The 24,230-nt window shown below is 39.3% G+C and overlaps 1 protein-coding gene across 1 annotated transcript; it reads right to left on the minus strand.

Moving 5' to 3' along the window:
• Positions 1–5,488: 5,488 nt before the first annotated feature.
• On the minus strand, positions 5,489–23,327 carry LOC119797024 (rab11 family-interacting protein 1). Its single transcript, XM_038305869.1, has 6 exons — positions 22,843–23,327; positions 18,804–19,333; positions 14,729–15,323; positions 11,780–14,176; positions 10,454–10,589; positions 5,489–6,303 (listed from the first exon to the last, which is right to left on the minus strand). Exons 1-6 carry the CDS (start codon positions 23,220–23,222, stop codon positions 6,040–6,042), a joined length of 4,302 nt encoding a protein of 1,433 aa, XP_038161797.1. The 5' UTR covers positions 23,223–23,327; the 3' UTR covers positions 5,489–6,039.
• Between the last annotated feature and the right edge of the window lie 903 nt (positions 23,328–24,230).

Here is a 24,230-nt window from a genome sequence, read left to right on the forward strand (position 1 = left end):
ATGTTGTGGCCCAGCTTTGATGACACAAAAAGGCGGAGGTCCACAAAGGCCACAGATGCACCATGGACTTATTTTAAGGAGGCAAAAATAAAAAAATTTCCTGGTAAACTCCTTTATTTTTGTCAGTATATTTTTCCTCAGGCAAGCAAACAAAAAAAGACAAACATTTCCTCCATGTTTCTTTTGTGCTGGTAAAAAAAAAAAAAAAAAACATACGCCCACCCAGATGCATAAAAAATAATTCACCTAAATTGATCATAACAACCAAAAAAATAAAGGAACATGACTAAATAAACAAAAAACATAATCTCCTAACAGATATTAAACAAAGTAAAATAAACTTAGCTAGATTATGCACAACATTTTTTTTAATCATTAACAAAAATTAATTGGCTCCTACAAAATATGGTCTTTTAAAGAAACAAAAGGGAGGGGTGTTGTACTTCATATGGGGCCCACCCAGATAATGTTGCTTACGGGCCTATTGTTGTGTCGTTACGCCATTGGCTCCCATGTAGGTGTCAGTTTGGCCCTATAACAGCGGATTGAGGAAAAGAGGCCATAATTAGCCATAAGCAACTAAATGAGGGGCCTGCAGTGATAGGAACCTGCACACTTTGATCCACTTTAAAGTGTAAGTTCATAAACTAGATCTCTGCCCAATGATAACTAAACATATTTACCAACATTGAAAAAGATGCTTGAAGTGAGTTTATAAGAAATTATTTTTCTTATAAACATTGATTGCTTTTACATTTTTGTTACAACTACAAGCCTAAGTGTATGGGAGGAATGTTAAATGGTAGAGAAGGGAAACATGACTTTCAGTGTTGTTAAAAATGTATATCTGTGTGTATGGCTTATGTCAGTTCTGAATTTGTCTGATACCCGTTAATAGGTTAGGTCAATTAATGAGTTTACATAACCTACCTGTGTAGAGTTGAATCTAACAGCTGTTTTATGACGGTCTCTGAAGTTAATTAAAGCAGATTAAAGAAAGACCAAGCAATGCACCAACTATACAAGGAAAAGAGTTTAGAAGAGGTTTAGAGCATCCATCCATTATCTTCCGCTTATCAGGTGTCAGGTCATGGGGTGTTGGCGACAGTCAAACAAACTGAGTCTCCAAGCGGCTGATTAGGGGAATCCTTGTTGACACGCTTGCTGTTCAAAAGTTCATTCCAAGATGCAGTTTGGATCCTTTTGTTTTATTGATCTTCCAAACATGCAATGCAGCATACAAAAAACGAATCCACAGGTTTGAGCCCTGGTCAAGGGCAAAGGAGAACAAAAAACATCCAAAGCTTAAAGCGGTCAGCAAAAAGTAGAGATCCCCCATCACCCACCCACTGAAACTCACCAGGTGAGCAAAACAGGTGATCTTACAAATCACTGCTGACACCACGTGATCAAAATGCCTGTCCACCACATGGGGGTAGCAGCTTCAGCAGACGTCCCTCTCCCCAGCCATTTGGGTAGCTCCTCCGGCGGAATCCCAAGGCGCTCCCAGGCCAACCGGGAAACATAGTCCCTCCAGGGTGTCCTGGGTTTCCTTCTGAGTCTCCTCCCAGTAGGACATTGCCAGCACACCTCACCAGTGAGGCGTCCAGGAGGCCTCCTAACCAGATGCCTGAGCTACCTCAACTGGTTCCTTTTGACATGGAAGAGCAGCGGCTCTACTCTGAGTCCTCCCCTGAAGACTGAGCTCCTCACCCTATCTCTAGGAGAGCCCAGACACACTACGGAGAAAACTCATTTCAGCCGCTTGTGTCCAGGATCTCGTTCTTTCGATCACGACCCAAAAGTCATGACCAAAGGTGAGGGTAGGAACGTAGATCGACCAGGACACAGAGAGCTTTGCCTTTCACCTGTCGATCTTCTGCTCCATCTTCCCCTCATTCTTTTAAAGCAGGTTCTGGTTATTAAACAACATCACAACCTCCCATCATCTGGAGTTTAGTCCAACTACAGATCTAACAAGACCTGGCCATCCTCCTGACCTGAATTACTGGGCATGGAGAGCTTTAATCAATATACCTGGGGGCACAGCAGAGATTCACAGCTGGCTTTAAGTTGCAGTCAAGTGAAGCATAAATGGAATGCCATAAGCAGGTAGGGAGAGTAGCTCATGAGAAATTACAGTATCGCATGTGGAACACAACAGAATACAATGCAGCAAGAAAGGACTAAAAAATCCAGTGTCATTTTAAGATCTAGACCAATAAACAGTTGGTAGCTAACACAGAAGACATTGTGAGGGTGGACAGAGCAGAGAGAATTGCAGCTGTGACAGATGAAGCAATGCCAAGTTATAGCAACTGGACTTGAGAAATACCCAGGGCTCAAAGAGCAGATAGAGAAGCTGAGGAGAGTCGAGGCCTGAGTGGCGCTTCTGTGGTGGAGAGTGTCTCCATCAGAGCACAGGAGCAACATCTGAGATTTAGAGTGATCATTTCACTTAAATGCAAGGTTTGGACAGAAAGACCATAAGCCCTCTTAGAAACGTGAGTATGTGTGCGTGTGCATGTGGATGGGTGGGAAGTACTTCTTATAACAGGACTATTAACAACATAATTATCCACTGCATATAATTTATATACAGTGGATAGGTGCATTATTTTCACTCTTTGTATTTAAAAGGGTATTTAAAAGCCTTCACAGTATCCTAAATATAGGGCTTAGATATAAGTATGAGAAATGTATGTGTAACAGTTTGCAGTTATAAAAATCTAAATGGAAGAAGGCCTACCTACAAATGCCCTCATATTTAAATAGCTGCTTTTAGTATCTGATATATATATGTATAGTCCTTATGCTGCCGTCCTGACCTGCAGACCTTTGCTGCACACTTGTACTTTCTCTATCCAGCCCCTTTCCCGTCTGCTACAATAATGGAAACAATAAATATTTCTATAATTGTGCTATTTTCTATAGTTATGCTGCTATAGGTTTAGGCTTCTGGAGGACATAGGCACCCCCATTTCATCATTCTGCTTCATTCTATCTCTATTCTCCTACTCTGCAGAATCTGTTAGTTCAGTCTCTAATGTTATACTCTCTCTGCTTTTCCTCAGAGTAGCTTTGCCTCGTCTGTTCCTGTTTGGCTGTGACGCCATCCTGGAGAGAAATATCAGCTTGCTGCTTCCATCAACACCCTTGTTTATAGATCGCCCTGTTTTCCAGTGTATTCCTGATTCTCTGACCGTGACAGGCTGGATGTGCTTTCTTCATTCTCTGACATGGGAGCTGGCTCGGTGCTCGTCTGCCTAACTGTGTGTTTCCTGGATGGGGTCGCCTTTTACAGCTGCTTTTTGTATCTCTGCTTCTGTCTCCTTGAACCCCAGTCGGCCTCGGCTGATGGCCGCTCACACTGAGCCTGGTTCTGTTGGAGGTTTCTTCCTGTTAAAATTGAGTTTTTCCTCTCCACTGTCGCTACAAGCATGCTTAGTGTGAGGGATTGTATTTGAGTCAATGAGTCAATCCAATCAACTGGTTTTCCTTAGATAGAAAACTTTGAATCAATTTGACTGTATGATCTGGTGAACTGTAAAGTGCCTTGAGATGACATGTGTTGTGAGTTGGTGCTATATGAATAAACTGAATTGAATTCAATAAATCAAATGAAGGTCTACGTGTTAAACATCTACAGATTACACTTCAATAACAACCAGGCTTAGAGGATGTTTCTAAGCCAAAACAAGGCTTTGCTTTGGTCCACTCTATAAAGACTTTAACTCAACGCTATCTATGACATTTTAAATTGAAAAACCTTCCTGGGTGGGAAGCGAAATGTCTTTAAACTTGGAAACAAAATCTAGAAGCTTGTTTTTTAACTTTTTTGGAATTACTATGACCTAGATGACTGAGAATCTTAACCAGTAAAAACCAGGTAAAGAAAATAAATCCTTGTTCCTCTGAACCATGCTGCTTACTGGAGCTAAATGGAATTTAAAGCCTATTCTTGTCCAAGTGCATTGCTTCCTAATTAAAAAAAAAATAGAATTAAAATCCTGTAGGACTTTCTCCTAAATTCTCCTGTAGGACTTTCTCCTAAATCCTGTAGGACTTTCTCCCATCTTCAAATACGTTATCACTGACTTTCTTTAAAACTGAGAGCAGATCTGGAATAATTTTGCCTTAATATTTCTCCAATTCTTATCAGGTGGTTACAACACCAAGCCAAAATCCTTATAAGTTTAAACCTACTTGGCAATAAATCTGATTCTGATTCTCTTTTGGTTCCTCACACAGAAACTGGTTTTAATCATAGGTTATAAGATTCTAAAAGGGTTAAAATCAGGAAAAAAAAAACTTGGATGTGCTTGGATCATGTACTTCAAAATAAGATAAATCGAAATTGGGTTAGAATATTTAGAAGTAACCTAGAAATATGTTTCAAAAATATCATAAATTCAACGTCACTGGAACAGCTGTGATACTGTCCATAAGTTGACCTATAGGTTACTGATCAAGAAAGAAAAAGTGTTGGGGGGGGAAAGCACTGATAACAAGAAGTATATTTGGAAGAGCTGCTTTGGGACAGTCCACACCAGAGTACTGTGATACTGTCAAGCATGGTGGTGGTAGGATAATGCTAAGGATTTTTTTTTCTGTCAGTGGCAGTAAGTGAAGTCGTCTAATGAAAAGGCTATTAAGTTAAACTTAAACAGCAAGAAGGTGAAAACCTTGTACACAGGATAACAGTAACCCAACGAGAGAATAAAATGGCTTTAGAATAGAAAACAGACTAATAATTAACTTCAGGAATAGTCTAGAATTCTTAACTGTTGTAAATTTGTGAAGTATGCTTCAAGGCAAAAGCCATGCCAGGAAACCAAACAATGTAATGAACTCTACCAATTCTGCCAGAAATATAAAATGTGGTTCCTCTGCTACCTGCTGAAGGACATAATAGGTAGGGAACTGATGATACTTACAGTTTAAAATTAAATGTGTACTCCTAAGTCTTGTTTTAAAATCCCTAAAGTTTACTGTTGAGTAACCAGTCCAAATGCACTTAAATGCGTCATAAAAACATCAAATCAATCTTACATTTATGTCCATGATTAAACATAGAAGGATTCTCTTACCATTGGCAAAAAAAGGTGACAAAAATACACATTTCTGTTCATGTGCACTTTATTTTAGTACAGTTTTGCGGTCAAATAAAGCGTTGCAGTTAGCTACAGTGTGCTTGAGAGTGGTATTAGAATATATTACAATGAAAAAAATCATGGTAACTCACAACACTTCTATTGATAGTCATATACAGTAGTTCTCTACAGCAAAATATTTGTTTCTGTACATGTGCATGATAGGGCAAAAAATTTAAATAAAATAAAATAATATCATTGCTTCAGTTCAAATTTGAAAAAAAAAAGGTTTAAAATGTATAACACACAAAAAAATAAGGCTTTGTCATCTTCAGTGTTTAGAAGTACTAAATGTTTTCTTGACATGTGGGTTTGTGAAGCAGCTTTTCAGTTTGTTTTTTTGGTTTTAAAACTATTTCCACAAGATTTACTTAACTAAAGTTAACCCTTAAGGTAACCCTTGGCATAAAATATTCAAAATATTATAAATATCTCATGTTTTTTGGCCCAACATTTTTTTTTGTACTTCAAAGACAATTTGGTTGTATTTTAATTTTTACAAGAAGGCATTTAAAATTGATTTCTTAGTTTGCATGTATTTTAAGCGCATGCAAAAGCTGCATTTCAAAGGTAGACTAATGTAAGTTATTCTAATGCAAGGAGCTGTAAATATTAATTTGTGACTGCTTTATGAAAGCTTTAGCTACTAGCTGGTTTTCGGTTTCTGTTTGTGCCAAATTGGGACAATATTAAGCATGCATGTTAGGTAATATTACATCTCCATCACCAAGGCAGTAGTAGTAGCAGTAATAAGAAGACCTGGATGTAAGAAGACAAACCCATGGAACATTTATTAAACTTCAGCTCCAGAATAATACCTTATGTTTGTATTAACAGTTGTAAATATTCTTTGCATATTTTCTCGATGTTAAACTCATACGCAGACTCATTGCTTGTGCCTTGAGCGTACTTGGAGTAATGTGGGCGTCTGCTCCATGATCCGCAGTAACAGGTTATCGATGTAGTCCTCCAGGTCTCTAACCTGCGCCTTGATTTTCTTCAGCTCGGCTTCGCATTTCTCTAGCTGCGCCCCCTGCTGCTCAGAGGCTGCCTGCTGCTTCTCCATGTCCATCTCCTGCTGCAGCAGCAGAGAGATGAGCTCCATGTTGGTCAGGTGCTGATACTGAGCCACTCTATCTGCAGTCACCTCCTGTATGTATACAAAGATAATTTCATTACACTGATTTTAAGCAAACCCCAAACCTTTAAGTAATTTCTTGTAACCCACTTAGATTGTAGCACATTGTTTTATGTCCTTCAACTTTTCTCTTGTTACACAACATAAAAAAACTAAAATCAGTAGAGTCAATCATTTATTTTATCTGACCAAGGTTTCAAGATAAGTTGTCTTTTAATGTGTTAAAAATAAGCTTTCAAATGTACTCTGAAATAGGGATGCATGATGTCTCAAAATTAATATCGATATTGGCCAATATCGATATTAATGTCTGCAATATTAAGAACCAGGATTTCTCTTCATGCAGTTGTTTTTGTTTCAGGATGGAGAGGGGATGATCTCATTCATGTGGTGTTTTATAGATCATGTGTAAGTGATTGTGATCCAGCTAAGGATTTTGAATTGTTCTTCTATCAGCACTGTTTTCTGTGCTGGCGTCCAAAGGGTAGATAAATATATATTTCAGTACATCGACAAATATCGGTTATCAGCCATAACAGCAATATTGATCTCGGCAGAGATTTTCACATCATTGCATCCCTACTCTCAACAGTTTTGAAATGTCCCTGAAACCCAACCAGATCAATGACCATTATGTCCTTCACTTTATTTAACACAAACCTCTGTCTTATGTAACTTTATTTATTTATCACAATAGAGAAATTAACTCTTTGCATTTAACCCATCCCCTTTGGGGAGCAGTGCCCGGAAAAACGGGGGTAAGGGGTCTTTCTCAGAGAGCCGTAGTTCCAAGCCCTATGCCCTAACCACTAGGCCGCCAGTCCCTTAGATGTATATCCCCTTTAAATGTATATCGGGATTTTGTGTTGTACAGCAATAAGATGAAAACAAACATTGATGAATATTGAACACTGGTTGGACCAGAATGCAAGACTGATGACGTTGAACTGTGAGGCAAAGGAGGAGCTTCATGGAACATCTAAGACCCCATGTCGAGTTTGGTATAAACCCGCTGTTCGCCCACAACTCATTGTCTTTCCCATAGATCGCTTTTCTTTCTGAGTTTTGCGGGAGAGGCTTGGAAGCAGAGATCCAGCAGAGACTGAATGGAAGTGTCTCCTTCTACACAGGGGCGGAGCTAGATGGGGGGCCAGCGGTGGCCAAGGCCACCTTTAGCCAATCATTGGCCACCCCTGTGGCCACCCATACCACTTTTCACTCTCAAGTAGAATATTCAAACATTTTAATTTTACATATATTAACAATTACTTGACAACAAAAACACTGTGGTTAATTATGCACATCAATATACCAACATTAGAGATGATTATACAGAATTCATGCTCTTTCAGAACTAGATTTTGTTTTACAGTATATGCCATAAAGAGAAAATTATGTTTCTCTGCAAGTCATCTAAGAATCTTCAGTGAAATAATAGATACTGTAAATCAGTATTTTAATAAAAACATATTTAGTTATCATTTTATGTAGATATTATTACTTGTAAATATCAATTTAATGTAGAATGATATTGATAAAAGTAGGTATGTAATGACAATGGAAAAGATGTTCACTCCAGAACTCAAACCTCAAAGAATTTTACCCAATATACGTTTTATCTAGATGGTTGTTTAAATATATGAATCTATTTTTTAGCAAGGCTGTAGGAAACTATAGTTTGTCTTTATTTAGAAATATGGACGTTGTGCTTCTTCCTGTTGGTACAGTGTAGATTGACCCTTAGGTTCTGGTGCCTAGCCACTTTTGGCCATCCCTTAATATACATTGGTCATTGCCTGGCCACCCTTATAAAAATGTTCTGGCTATGCTTCTGCTTTAACAAGTTTGAGAAAAAGATGGTGGGTGTTCCCCAGGAGAACATGGCAAGCCATTCTGGCTAGGCTCTCAACTTACTGGCAGCCCTAAGTTTCCTGACCTATGAATGCCTCTCAGCTTTCTCTGAATTAAGATTAACAGAGGCACCAGATCTGGTGGTGATAGAAAAAGTATTTACAACTAAACAGTTCGGGGTTTCTAATAATTTTATGATTTTTTATATGTTTTACTGTGTTTTAAAATCCAAAGCTAATAGCGAGTCCATGATGATTGCATGCTAGCTAACCAGATGCTAACATGTGTTGAAAATGTATTGATAGTTATAAAAAAACTATCATTGGTCTAAACAGATTCCAAAATACTTTAAGAATACTTTTCTCAAACATAAAATCCACACTAAATGTACGAAAGAGGATTAGGGCCACTGAAAAAGAACAAAAAAAAAAAAACAAAGTTAACTGATTTTTAAATATTGTTTCTGTTTAATATGGAAAAAAAAGTTTTTTCTCAAAATTCTGACTTTAATCTCAGAATTCTGACAGACAGCAAACATGTTAGCATCAAGCCATAACCATGTCTATTTTAGTGATAACCCTTGTTTTAATCACCTTCTGTTCCTCCATTAATGAAATAGCATCACCGGGGACCCCTCGGGCACGTAAAAAGTTGTCTAATTCCCTCATTTTCCACCAATGTGTTACTGGCCCTCCCAGACAACTAACATCTTTGTCAGTGAAGCTGAGTGCTCCCACATCTCTTCCTTCATGGTGCCCATCTAAATCAAGATCAAAAATTCTGTGAACTACTGTAAGTCAGCATTCTGAGAAAAAAATTCAGAATTCTGAGAAAAAAGTCAGAATTCTAAGACAAAAAGTCAGAATTCTGAGAAAAAAGTAAGAACTCTGACGTTTCCCCTTATTATACTGAAATAAAATAAAAAAATCGGTTAACTTCATTTTATTTTTTCAGTGGCCCTAATCCTCTTCCGTACTAGACGCGATTGTATTGCATTTTTTATTGGTAAAACCATCATCATCTTTTCCTTTTTTTAATACAAAGTAGCTATTTAGTTAAGTTTGACTAGCTTAGGCAAGAGTTTTAACTGATATAGAGTATGTTTCACCTGGAGCTGAATTTACCTTTGTTAATAAATTCTAATCATTTGAATTTATTCCATATGTGTGTTAATGAGTTAATGGTTTTACCGTGATGTGATATTAAATCATTCTCTCATCTGTTTTCCTAATACAGATTCAGTTGGGTATGTGTTCATGAAATAACAGTCCAAATCATATTTAATGAAGTATTAAATAACATAAATGCACATAACTGAACAACACAGGCAATTTCATTTTTATCTAACAACTTATATGATAAAGAACTAGAATCACTATGGACCTTTATCGAATGCTTTATATCATATGTCTGTTCCCAGAGTGTAAAAAGAACTGTTAGATATTTTCAATATGACTAAACATTCTCCAAAGTGATCCAAAACTAACTGAACTTGTAATTTTAGGGGAATCAAGGCAATTTAAAACAAAACAAAAACAAACAAAAAAACACAGCAAACATAGAAATGCAATCATTTTACTTGCATCAAAATATGTCTTATTACTTCTAACTTTTTTTTTTTGTTGCTCTTTTGGCTTTTTTTTTTTCTTTAGTGCACTTGTGTTCATTGTAATTATAGAGCTGTTGTCTTGCTAGTTCATTTTTTATAATGAAAGATATTTCCCAATAAGTTTGTTTTTGTAAATATAAGTTAGATAAAAAAAAGTGATAAAAAATTGTAATCTACTTATGTAAATTATGATAAATAGTACCAATAATCTATTTAGCTCATATTAGTAGCAGTAGGATTGCTTTTGCCCTAGTTATTCTACATTAAAACAAAACAGATGAGGACTTAATTGGTAGTCAAAATTTCAGTAAACAAATATCTCAAGGGGAGTTCCTCTGCAGTTTTTTTCAGAAAACCCTCTTTGCATCCATATCACACCAGCTCAGCCATCAGTCAATGTAGTCAAGATTGCATTGAGTAGATGGGTCCAATGAGACCCCAGAGGTGCCTGTGTACAGCAGTCTCGTTGCTGTCAGTGAGCCCCAGGGCAGCTGTGTTGTTACAGTGGATCTTGCCACCATCAGTGTGTGGGAATGGGTGAATGCAGTGTCAAATGGTCAACTCTCGTGACTTGAAAAAGTGCTATATAAGTACAGGCCATTTAGGTACACAGTTGAGTTTCAAGTAAACTCAACTGTGTACCCGAAAGTCGGAAAGATTTTAAGATCCTATTAAAATCTCTCTTTTTTTTTTTATCAGTACCTGACTCTTCTCAGGCTCAGACGTGACGTGGAGGGTGGAACGTCCTGGGTTTATGGTAGATTTAAGCTTCTCAAGAACTGAGCGACCCTCCTTCTTGTCAGGCTGGCTGGATGTCAATGGTTTCACTGGATGAGATCTGAAAAGTAAAGAGGTTAGGACCATCATTCCAACAATAATACACTGCAAGTTTGCAGTAATGTCAAGTCATATATACAGTATATAGTTTGAAATGGATCAGAGGTTGGAATGCAAAGTTGGGGCACAACGTTGAATCTTTTCATCGCTATGTATATGGTCAAAACTAGACTTTTTTAGTAAACTATATCTTGGAGTTTAAACATAGAAATGTAAGTTGAAGTTGGCTGCTGACCAGACCTTAACAGTTTGTTACACGAACATCAGATAATTCTTATATCAGTGAGAGTACATAACAGCTATCAGGCCACTAGATTCTTCAGTGTGGATGATTCTACTGGAAAAAGATTTCAAGTTAGCATTTTAACCCCGAGATGTGCTTGAAATTTATATCACATTATTATTTTTAGAATATTTTAAAAGGAAGCTTTGTTTTTAGTAACTGCCAAGACATGTTTGCAGTTTCTACTAATAAAGAACCAGCAGAAGTGAAACTTTCAGCAGACAGCACAAACATCAAAGACAGCACACTAAAATCATGTTTTATTACCTTCATACCTACTTTCATGGATGCTAGATTGGTAACAATTTGAAAAAGTCAACTATGAATTTAAGGACATACATTCACTACTACTGTAATTCATACTGGATATTAAAGAATAAAACAGAAAACAAATGTTTTAAGGTGTGTTTGTAATCTTGGTCTAACATTTTTTTGAAGTGTCACATTCTAAACCATGTTTTTATTTTAGATCTAACAGAATACGACTAATTGTCTGATTCTTTTTCATTAGTATAAATCAGCATCAGTTTCTAACATCTTGTACAGTATAGCTTATTTGCAAAGACATGGGTTCTATTTTTTGTTCCCAGTAGGTAGCATACATAACAGCAAAACTGGCAAACTTAATGCAATGCAATGCTTAAGAAAGCAACAAAATCAAATAAGCCAAGAAGAGACCAAAGCATGAGGTGAATTGAATACACTCAAATCAAAACCAGAAGCAGGGCAGCTGCTACCATCCAATCAAATTGGATGTAGGGGCAAAACTGAAATACATGGATGTGACCAAAATAAAGAAAACATCACAGCAAAGAAAATTTACTGTAAAAACTAAAGAAACATCCAATTTTCAGGTTTTGTTGTCTGATTCTTTAAAATATGTAATATTCTAGTGTGGGGAGTCTCACCTGCTCTCCTGATGGGGCAGGCTGCCAGCAGGCTGTGTCTCCTCAGGTAAAAGTGAGTGCCGTGCATCTTTCAGGGGCTGGTCAGTGGTGAAGGTGGTAGACACCGGGGAGGTGTAGGTGGCCATAGCCAGCAAAGTGCTGACTTTAGCACTGGGCCCTGTGCTTGTGGATTGTATGAGGGGGCTACAGATCAGGGTGTCAGTTGACAGGGGGAGCGTAGAAGGGATGGAGGGAGAGCAGGGTTCATGTATTTGCAAAGATTTCAGAATCTTTGTTTTGGAAGGAGTTCTGCAGTTTGGTGCAACTTTTGCATGGAGATCTTCAAAGCTGATTGTAGAGGATGTCTCTGCCACATTGGATACTGTGTTCTCCAGTGAAGACATATGTGATATATTGTTCAAGAAAAAGTGTCTGTTTTGGTCAGTGATAGAAGTCAGTTTAGGATTATCAGGCTGTTCTAGAGCTAGTGAGGAAGCAAGCACTGATTTAGATGGCTGATAAGACAAAGGTCCTTCACTGACCTCGGAAATGTTCTGGACAAGGGATAGAAACTCTACAAACTCTCTGTCTCCATATTTGCTATGGCTGCTTGGGCTGTCATTGCTGTTCTGTCTGGAAGCTCCTTTTGGTCTGATTCGTGCACTAACAACACCTGAAAATGTCTCAGTCTGCTTAGGTTTGTCCACTCTGTCTCCTGGGTTCCCATTATCATCACAGTCTTTCCCCGTATTATACTTTATTTGTTCACCTCTAAGTGTTTCAGTTTCTATATCCAGAGAGTTATTGGTTTGAACCAGTGTAACACTCTCTTGGCTCTTTGACCCACAGGGGCCACATGGTGTTACATTTGCTACCTCACAAAGACACTTTTGGCAGCTGTCTTGGCAAACTGGTGTTACTTTGCAAAGTTTTCTAGAAGATGAAGATATTTCAAAAGAAGAGTTCAGAGTAGGTATGTAGGTGTCCTTCAATGTGAACATGTCTCTTAACTGTAAATCTTGCGGTGGAAATTTCTCCCTTAGATTGCTTTTGAAATTATCAGCTATGTCTGAGTGAGAAGATCCCTCTGAGTCAATAAAATTAAAGTCTGAATCATTCACATTCATGTTAAGATCTCCTAATGTCAGTGAGAAAGATATGTTATTGTTGAGGCATGTTGATTCAGGTGGGTTAGCTTCGTCTGCTTCCTCTGCTGAACAGTAAGAAATATCTGGTAAGATGGAGGGAAGAGTAGATAATACGCTGAATTTGTCATTCTCAAGAAGTCCTTTAGACCCCGAGTTCATGGATGTGATCTTAGATTCTGTATTTTCCTCAGAATTTATTAATGAATTATGACTTTTTAGTCTTTGTTGGCCATAACTTCCCCTGCTTGCACGTCCATACAAGTCTTGCTCAAACAACGTCCCACCCAAACAGTCAGCTTTGTCTTCCAGAGGTTCATATTTAAACCTTTTGGGGTTCTCCTCAGACATGAGACCAAAGTTGTTGTTTGTGTACGGCTGGGTGTGGACACCTACAGCCTCTGATTTTCCACTGCTTGAACTTGGGTTGGGTGAAGGGGTCTCTCTTTTGGAGTCACCCTCTCTACCATGTTGCAAAGATGCCACACCGGTCTGAGAGAGCAGATAGGCCTCTTTATGGACAACTAGCTCTTGGCCTCTGTGCAACCAGCCGTCTGAGAAAATGTCATTAACTGAACTTCTTATAAGCCTCCTTGGAGGTAAAGGTGGAGGTTCTTCATTGCATCTTTGCAGTTCTTGTGCATAGTTAAAGCCAGAGCTATCCACTAATGAAAAGCTATTTTTACAAGATAGGGTCGGACTGGTTCTTGGTGGTTCTGGCGGAAGTTGACCTTTAGGGGATTTGAGTCTGCTACAGGCAAAGGCATCAAAAGATTCCTCCCATTCTCCTGGATGTTCAGATATGGAGCAAGGGGCAGAGTGAATAGGAGAGTAAGGCGAGACCGCTCCGGGTAGCAATGCGGGTAGTGATTTCTGCTTAGCAACTGGCTGGGGGCGCTCCCGTTTAATGGAAACCCTATTTTTGCTGCCAATTTCAGAATCAACATCTGCTTGTAGGGTTGTGTAATGACAGGGGGGTGAGCCGGAAGAGGAGCATGAAGCAAAGGAAGGCAACTTATCTAACTCCTCTGCTACTAGCTCCTCAAAAAAAGGGTTGCGCTGCATACATGGCAGGAAAGGGTTTGAAGGGGAGAGAGGGTTTGAGGAAGGAGAAGAGGAAGGGGTGAAGAGGTTGATGTAACTGTGATTGTCAGGTGAGATATGACCAGAGGGAGAGGCAGAAGGAACGGAGCACGGAGGAGGAACTGGGGAGGAAGGAGAGTGGGGATGGGGTACATCTGAGTGGCTTTCTACCTTAGGTGAAACTTCCAGCCTGTGGAGGAAAATAGGGCAAAATATTCCTCTTGGTTAATGATGTGCCAGGAAACCATATGGGGAAAGTCATTTTATAAAAACAGGATATTTGCTCATAAAGTAGGATGAACTGTCTCAAATAAACTCAGTTTGAAGACTTTTGAACAGAAGTAGAATTGTGGAAACATAAATGAGAAAAAGCAAAGCGTATTTGCAAAATAAAAAAGCAAAGAACGAAATAAGATGCACAGCAGCAACTTAAACCACACCTACACTTTCAGGGACTGTGTTGGTAAATGCCGAGTGAGAAACCATGTGTACATGATGCAGCTTGGAGATAGAAACACACACTGAAAAAAGAATGGCAATGCTGAGGGGCCAAGTATGGAAAACACGTATATTGGTGATGAGCCTGCATGGTTTTTTAAAGGCCAAAAATAACCAAATCGTTGTTTAAATGCATATATGGCAGATCAAACATTTGACTCCGACACCCAATAATTATTAGTGAGTAGGAGCTAATGGAAACTAAATGAAAGTAACAGGAGAACTATTAATGATCCTGACTCACCTTGGCTTGTTCTGGGAATCCCCGGAACCAAACCAGCCCCTGAGCCTTCCCTCTGATGAAGACCCAGTGTGGCTTAGGTCTGACTTAGATGGCAGAGAATCACTCCTCCCTGTAGAGAACAATGTCTTTCTCAGCTTCCTTCCTTTTTCAGGTGAACAACTTGCTGAAGATATGACGGCTATTGCTCCATGAACAGGGCTTCCTCCCATCCGAGCCTCTTCACCAAATGCTTCTTTTTCTCCCTCCTTCTCCTCCTTCTTCAGCTTATCAAAAGACCACCGTCGTCCCTCTGCAAATGAACTCTTCTCCTCTCCTTTTTTTGTGAGATTCTGCAGAGACCGAGAAAGTGGTGAGTATTTCTCCAACAGGACCAGTTTGGACGGAAGGGCTCCAGAGGTTTTTGGAGTTGAAGGCTCTGAATCGTAGACATGGCTTCCATTTATACAGAGAGATGACTTGGATTGAGTCATGGTTTGACCCTTAATGGACTCCACTGCAGCATTTGATCGAGGGAGAGCTGTGGTGATCTTACTAGCTTCATCGCTGAAGGCTCGCTTGTGTGTAAGAATCTTGGTAGTGTGCTGGCTGGTGAGCACTGTCAGAAACAAATAAGAAATTTATTTTGAAAGCAAATAATCTTTTCAATGTGGACTAGTTAGAAAGATTTAACATTTTTAAAGAATTTGTTCCCTACGTCATAGCAACTAAAAGTGAATTACCTTTGTAGTTTACTTGCTGGTATATTTTTCTGTTGAGAGAAAAGTCACAGTATATAGGTTTGACCTATCATCTACTTTAAGCTATTTTCCCTTGTCAATTCCAGGTGTATTTCCAGAACCTTAGGTGTGCTCTACAGACAATGCCAAAACTATTGAGTTATCCCTTATAATCAATGAATTACGGTCTTTTAATCACATATGTTGTATCCAGAATTGAGACACGCAGACTGCTCCTACAAACATTTGTGGAAGAATAGGTTGCTCTGAGGAGCTGAGTATTTTCCAACATACCACCTTAAAAGGATGCCACCTGTAAAATAAGTCCAGTCGGGAAGTATCAACCTTACGAACAAGCAACACTCAGCAAAGGAGGGCCAACTCTTTAGGACAGGACTTAGCTGTTAACCTACACCTGAAGGCTAAAGGACACTTGTTTGAGGACGACTTCCATATCCTGGTCAAGGAAGACAGATGTTTGAGAGAGGGGTTAAGGAAGCCATCTTTGTTAATCTGGAAAAAGTGCAGGGCAGTCTTCAATTCATGCAATGCTCTGCTCGAGTTCGCTCCAATGCACTCACAATGCCAATTAAAACTGTTGGATTATAAAATTTGTAAAATAACATTTATTTGATTTAAGTGTGATTTTTTTAGACATGTTTTGGAATTGAAAACAGTTGCAGGCTACCAGTTTTTAATCCTTAAAAAATATGTCTGTTATAGTCTATGTTTCAACTTTGCATATTGTGTGATAAAAAGTGGGATAAAATATCATAAAAACATACACTAACTATACATAACAATACAGACTGGACTTACATAAAGTGATAGTTGTGGTAAGAGCCTGTTTTTGAAAATGGAACGCATACATGCATTTTACGCCATTATCTCATTTGCAATGGAATGCGAAAGGGCCTTTTTTAATGTAGTCTAGTAAAATAAATTAATGATTAAATATGAAACGCGGTTCTGGGTTCAATTCCCGGCCTGAGGTCTTTCTGCATGGAGTTTGCATGTTCTCCCTGAGCATACGTGGGTTATCTCCCGGTCCTCTGGCTTCCTCCCACAGTCCAAAAACATGACTGTTAGGTTAATTAGCTTCTCTAAATTCTCCTTAGGTGTGAGTGTGTGCGTGAACAGTTGTTTGTCCTGTTTGTCTCTGTGTTCCCCTGCGATGGACTGGCGATCTGTCCAGGGTGTACACCGTCTCTCGCCCGTAGACAGCTGGAGATAGGCACCAGAACCCCTCGCAACACCACTTGGGACAAGTGTGTCAGATAATGGATGGATGGATAAGTAACGCGGTGCAACATGAATGGAGTGAGGTGTTACGTTCACAGCTGGGAAACAGATATTTAACAGCCAGTTAAATAAGACAATATACATGTATCGGTCACATAATTAAATTAAAAGCTGCGTGTCCCAGGGCCCTGGCATAATTATATGAAAGTAAAATTTCAGAAAATTTGAGTGAGCATGGAGCGGATTTTGAGCAGAGCCTCCTGGCGCAACTTTGAATGGCGGAGCGAATGAGTGAACATCCTCCTAAGAGGGAAGCGGGAATTGCGCGACACTCCGCTCCATTCCCATGATTTGCGAGGGAGCTAACGACCCATCAGAACCCCCAAACAATCAATAAGCCCCCACGTGACCTCCTTGGCCAATCCAGTAGGAGGGATCAGAGACACCTTTTGTTCCCCCTGCTCTTCGTTTCACCTACGTATATTAATCTCAGTACTCCCCACCACTAGTTAGAACTGAAGAAACCTCTTGAATGAGAATGTGAAACGTCTTCTAGAAAACTTCACGTCCAGTTGTCTAAACTGAACCTTTCAAGTTTGACCATGCCCTGGATACCTTCAGATATGTTCCTTACAACTAAAACCTTGACAGTCTTCTGCTGGCAAAGCAGATGGTGCAACATACATAGGTATTCCTTTGGTCCAAAATCTATTACTTCAGCTTTGTTTTAATTCAGCTAAAGAAATTTTTTGGCATACCCATGTGTTATAATAATAATTTAGCTTTATTGATCTCACATTGAAGAAATTCACCTCTGAATTTAACCCATCCCCTTGGAAAGCAGTGGGCTGTCATTGTGTGGCACCCGGGGAGCAGTGGGGTTGCTTAGGAACCCAGAGTGGCAGTCCTTGGGAGTGGGGCTTGAACTCAGACCTCTGGATTCCAGAGGGTCACTCCCCCTGTTGATTTCTTTTAGCTTAAAGTTTTAATTTGTACAATAATTTCTGTTTTTTTAGATATAATTTAACACTAACTTCTGCTTGAAGAGATTTTTAATTACCGTTATGTGTTTACTTGATCGTCTATATTTTCGCCAATAATGTTCTGAGGTCTATGGACTTAATACTTAAACCTTATTTAATCCCTTCCCTTAAGGGCTAACTCTAATTCTAACATTGGTGGCTGTGATATCTAAACCAAAGGTTAGCAAATTTAATGAATTCATTCAAATTCTTTTAGGATCAACTTTGATTTTGGAGCAGACTTTTGCCGTGTACTTCATGCATTGATTGTAATAATGGAGGTGACCTGCCCCATTATGGTGCTCTGGAATTATGCAGACAGATTGGTTAAAAGTTTTGATCCTAAGGAAATCCTAGAGATTGGCTTTGCAGAATTCACCCCTCACGAATGAGAATGTGCAGACATTCTCATGCAGACATAGACCTCAACTTGCATTGTGCCAATGAATCTGCATCAATTCCTGTCTTGTTCTTAGACCAGTTTCTCAAGTCTAAATCATTTTCTTTTGGAAAAAGATTAATAAAATATATTTTATTGGCTATAATAAACCCTGCTAAATGCAAAGGTTGATAAGACATCCTTTAGACTGACTTTTTCATATTATGAAATAATAAGAGCATTATTAAAGATTACAGCAGCCTTATCAGACCACAGTTGTGTAGCTTTAACAGAAGTGGAGCCTTGTTGGGTATAGTTTCTTTGCCTTAAGCATGGAATCAAGACGGGTAGTCCAAAATAAAAGATGTTTTCACAAAAAAACTAGTAAGGAATGTATTTAATTCTTAAAAAAGGGGTCACTGTTGAGTTCTCTGTAGCAACCAGATGCCCTTAATGAAGAACTTCAGACTGAGGCCTTATGTCAGTAAAATGTTTTATATTTAGGTTTGATTTATATATATATAGATAGATAGATAGATATATATATATATATATATATATATATATATATATATATATATATATATATATATATATATATATATATATATATATATATATATATATATATATATTCGGAAATGTTCTATTTTTGAATTAAAAACTTGCAGCTACAACCTTAAAGGAATAATACAGATAATGATTTCATAGCCTACCTTTCTTTGCTAAGTCTGTTTCCCCATAGAGAGCATCAGCTCTAACTTTGCTTGTGTAAATGGGGGAGCTGGGGGGGTCTGACAGCAGATCCAGGCTGGGTGGAGGGCCAAGGTTATCACTGGCTATGGAAGACATGCTGCTCTCTGAGGCCAGAGATGAGCAGGATCGGGTGTCAGACGACTTTCGCAGCCTTCCCTTAAAGAAATCTTTCATCTTGCTCCTCTTCTCCTCTGATGCCTCCCCTTCTCGTGGCTCCACCACACCTCCTCCCTCCTCTCCAAACGGCTGTCCCTGGGATCCAGACAGCGCAGCATAACGACCAGGCACAATGGCAGAGGAAGACTCCACATCACCCCTCTTCCTCCCCGTGACGCGGTCCTTGAGCTTGCCGAATGCAGAGCGAGGCTTGTCCTTCATGGTGAGGTCAAACATGCTGGCTGTCATGTTGTTGCGGGTGAATTGGACAGTCACCTGAAGTTCGCCGCGTTCCTTCTCTTTTCTTCCGGCCTTGGAGTTCAGCTTGAACCATCTGCAGGCAAAAATAAGAATGATATCAAATCCAATAAATCTTTATTTAAAAGTTAAATTAGGACATATGCAATAAAAGGAATTATAGGATTATCTCTTGGAAACAACTTTCATATTATTATAAAACATATACAGCTCAGCAATCCTTAAAGGAAACCTATTTAAAATACTCAGAGCAGCTAATCCCAACACAAATATCTCAAAAAGCCTCCAACAAAAACCAAGTCAGCTGAAAAAATAAATTTCAACTGATAAACTGGGTCATCCAATGAATGCAATGCCTGCACTGTTCCTCCCTCTTAGGTTGTCCGGGTGGACCTCAGAAATGCTACAGAGTCAGGAAAAACAGCAGGAATTCAGTGAGCGGAGAGAGAGGAAGAGTCTGAATGGAAACCAGATGTTAATGCTTTACTCTATTCTGCTACTTTAACATTACAGAATGCAGTTAGGTCACCTGTTGTTAATTTAAAAACAAAGATAATCCACTATCACTAACAGTTCACAATAATATAACCATAAATAGATATTGTTTATCTTGACTTTGTCAAAAAGTAACTTTCATGTAAGCTTATTGCATTTAAAGTGCATACTTGCCATCGCCTCATAGTTTTTCTAGACTTGTAAGCCAAAAATGTAATGACTAAATGCACGTGTATGGAGGGGAGACGACCGTTAATGGTTTCCTAATAGAGCTGGTGAGTCAGCCACATTAAATACTCTGCAAAAGCATTTACTAAAGAATGATGATAGGTCTTTTCAAGACTACGAAGTAATCTAAAACAGAAGTAAGAAAGATATTTACTATATCCACAGCAAGTTATTGTCTGGTAGCTTTTGTTATTGACTTTCCAGAAACAACTTTGTTTTTTTTACCCTTTGCTAAAATGCAATGAAATATAAAGAGCATTTTCTTTATTTTACAGTGTCTTGTAAAAGTAATCGTTAAGCAACAAATCTGTTTGATTAACTTTTTTTTTTTTTTTTTACAATAAAAGTATAATATATTAGATGATTACCCTTCCTTAACTGTGATACCTGCTAATAAAATGGAAGCAAAAGACAAAGCAATGGTGGAGAACTAGGAAGGCAAGATATGAAACCATATTAAAAGTTCTCATCATTTCACAAAGCACTGTTCTTTTTACATTAACTACAACTTTATGGACCAACTGTAAACAAACACTCTTGAAAAAACTAAAAGAAGATAAGGCAGTGAGAGAAAATATATAATTGAAATAAAATAGCAAGAGTGTCACCTTTGCAGTTTGACACCGTGTTGACTTTTAACACATATGGAGGAGGGTGGTAGTGGCACAGAGGACGAAACTATCCCTTAACATTATCCCAAAGTAAAAACATGGTGGTGGCAGCATCATGCTCTGGTAATACGATTGAAAGTCATAACTAAACATGGAATCAAGTTGCTGGAGGCTGCAAAAGCTGTGATGTTCATCTTAAAGGAATAGTACACCCAAAACATGATTAGCCTTCATTTTCTACTCACCCCCATGCTGAACAACACTCTGGAGTACTTTTTTGATATCTCAAATGCATCTGGAGATCTGGGAGGCTTCTTGCTGTCTGCTGACATTCAAATAATGGAGGTCTATGGTGCCCGAGGCAGAAAGGTCCATAAAAGTCCACAAAAAACGTGTCAATATTCCTCCATACTGCTCGTCCAATGTATTCCAAGTGTCCTGAGTGGGTAGCGTGCATAATTTACTCGAAACGAAATTATTTAGAATTTTTTTAGAGCATAAACAGTAGTGTATAGGATTTCCTAAAAGTGCGCGCCTGCGCGTTCACGACACTACGGAAGCCGGCAGACCAAACCAGATGAAAGTGCGCATTCAGCGTCTGCTCTGCCGATAATGCAAGCGTAGAAGAAGAAATGTGCTGTTTACCTGTGCAAAGAAAGAAACAACGAAAGAAAAATGTCTGAGGACTTCAGTGTTGAGGAAGAGCATGAGTTCTTTGCCGAGCTGAATGCGCTGGTTTGGTCTGCCGCGGTTTCAGTAGCGTCGTGAACTCGCAGGCGCGCGCTTTCAGGAAATCCTATACACTACTGTTTATGCTCTAAAAACATTCTAAATGACTTCGTTTCGAGTAAATTCTGGATGCTACCCACTCAGGACACTTGGAATACATTGGACGAGCAGTATGGAGGAATATTGACACGCTTTTTGTGGACTTTTATGGACCTTTCTGTCTCGGGCACAATAGACCTCCATTATTTGAATGTCAGCAGACAGCAAGAAGCCTCCCAGATCTCCAGATGCATTTGAGATATCAAAAAAGTACTCCAGAGTGTTGTTCAGCATGGGGGTGAGTAGAAAATGAAGGCTAATCATGTTTTGGGTGTACTATTCCTTTAAAGCAGGGCGCTAAGCAAACTCAGATTAATGGTTGAGAAAGCACATTTAAGTGTTATGGTGCTGTAGGAGCTATCCAGATCTTCTTCCAGTCTCTGTCAATAGACAGTAGTAATTTTTGCTTTTCTTTTCTTTTTTTTGAGAACTATTTCATTATTATTTTTTTTAATTATTTTCTGAGCTTGACTTCAGTCTCATGGTTTAATGGGTTTAATGAAGAACATCCAGTCTAAAACCGCCCCTGTAGGGCTGCAACTAACAATATTTTGCAAATCGATTAAGCTATTGATTATTTTGTCAATTAATCGTTAATAATCAGATAGCAAAAGATTCCATAAAGAAGACTTTTTAACGACATTAAACCAGTGAAACTAAAACTTTTCCACTTGAGGATTTATGGATAGAGCATATTGACAGACAAAAACGTTTTTTTTTTATCTGTAATACACAATGTTTACAGTTTTTTTTTTTTTTTTTTTTTTTTTTACAATTTTGGTATAATTGCTGCTCATTGTGTCAGGTAAATACATGTTTTACTGTCTCTATACTCCAGTTAACGGTTAATCTATTACTAAATAAGTTGATGATTGTTTCAATAATTAACAAATAATGATTAATCTGATTAATTGTTTCAGGCCTACGCCCGGATCTCACATAATCAGCTTTTTAAACCTTGTCCCTGTAAATTTCTTCCAAATTCTTGTGCTATATTTAAAACCAGAGCCTAACAAAATCTTATGTGTTTCAATCTTAGCAGCCACATGCAAACTGATTACCCTTTTTATATGAAGCCACTTACAAAGCCTGCTTCTCTTCTCATTCTCTGAAATTATACATGAATGGAGGGGATTTTATTTACTGTTTTTTTTTTTTTTTTTTTTTTTTTTTTTGCATCAAAATGGATTTTATGGCCATGATGAGACTTGTGCAACAGTGAAAACTGCAACTCATCTTGTTTATGTGCGGTGCATTATGGGAAGCTGTGCTTCATCAGTCCATAGGTCAGGTTTTGGTGTTGCTTTTGCAGCTTAGGCTGCAGTTATATTTCCAATCTGAACTGGCTCAGTGAGGATAACCGGTCAGTTCATGACAGATCACCATCAACTCTAAAAATACTCCAGCAGTGAATGAAACATACTCATCTCTGGGACACACTCCGTCCTGGAATATCTTATCCAGAGGAATGATGGCCTGACCCAGGAACACGTCCAGCCCGATCAGGACCCGGTGCATGACGGTGAGGACCAGATCTCCGCTCCCAGGAGGATAGGCGCTCCGGCCTCCCTCCTCCAGGATCCCCGGCAGCAGCTCGAAGCAGCACTCCTCCTCCCACACCGGCATCTCCGCCTTCTCCACCAGCCCGGTGGTGTACTTCTCCTTCCCCACCTGGATGATGGTGTAGAGGTAGCGGCTGCCGTGCTTGCCCTTGGTCCGCAGCCCCCTGGCGCGGAGCACCGTGATATTTACATGAGTGGGCACCCACCGCTGATCATCATCCAGATCTATCAGGGACATCATCTTGAACCTCTGCTCCTCACGCAACCAACGCACTTTCTGTCACTGATCAGCAGCTCCGGAGGTCATGCTTCTTTTTTACTATACTGCGCTACCAAAAAAAGGGGAAAAAAACACTGCAGAGGAAACCTCCTAAATTCCTCTAATCCTTTGTTTCAGGGATCAGTCTCTTCATGTTAAGCAAAATCAATCAATGCAGATATAGTGGAGCAGAAATCATCTGGTCTCATTCATGCCGCATCATATGTAGGTTCATTAGAGTCCAAAATCTGCTCATTGTCCGTTCACTGCCTTCCTTCTCCTCCTCCTCCTCCTCCTCCCGCATAGAGAGGAGAGAGATGCCGCAGAATTAAAGAGAAACAGCCAAGCAAAACGGCTGCTGCTCCACCGAGAAAAAGGAGAGCTGCTTTAAGCCCTCAACCCTGGTTTAGGTGCAAAACACATTTGCCCTTTATGATAACTCAGAGGCGTAGCCAGAAAATCTTTATAAGGGTGGCCAGGCAATAACCAATGTACACTGAGTGGTGGCCAGGAGTGGATAGGCACCAAAACCTCAGGGTCAGTTTGCACTGTTCCAATAGGAAAATTAATGAACAAAGTATCCATCTTTTCTAAATAAAAACATTACTTCCTACAGCCTTTAATAAGAAATAGACGCACCCGTATCCATCCATCCATTTTCTGACACACTTAATCTGAAGTGGGGCCGCAAGGGATGCTAGTGCCTATCTCCAGCTGTCTACAGGCGAGAGGTGGGGTACACCCTGGACAGGTCGCCAGTCCATCACAGGGCAACAAAGAGACAAACAGGACTTTAGAGAAGCCAGTTAACCTAACAGCAGAGGCGCACCTTGTCAACAGGCAAACCAAGCGACTGCTTGGAGCCCCGAGCCGCTGGGGGGCCCCCGAGAGCCAGCTACTGAACACCCGGTAGATAAACAGCAACAGGCGAGCATGAAGTGGCAACGCTATAGTAACAGAGGAGATGCACAACTGCATATAAAAATTCAG

This window comes from Cyprinodon tularosa, unplaced genomic scaffold (genome assembly GCF_016077235.1).
Source record: "Cyprinodon tularosa strain WSP-4 unplaced genomic scaffold, ASM1607723v1 ctg568, whole genome shotgun sequence".
Classification (NCBI taxonomy): domain Eukaryota; kingdom Metazoa; phylum Chordata; class Actinopteri; order Cyprinodontiformes; family Cyprinodontidae; genus Cyprinodon; species Cyprinodon tularosa.

Coding starts and splice junctions, on each gene's coding strand:
- LOC119797024 (XM_038305869.1), bottom strand. CDS start 23,222: ATGATGTCCCTGATAGATCTGGATGATGATCAGCGGTGGGTGCCCACT. Junction 15,324..18,803: donor AACAGACTTAGCAAAGAAAG/GTAGGCTATGAA, acceptor TGTTTCTGACAG/TGCTCACCAGCCAGCACACT. Junction 14,177..14,728: donor GATTCCCAGAACAAGCCAAG/GTGAGTCAGGAT, acceptor TTTCCTCCACAG/GCTGGAAGTTTCACCTAAGG.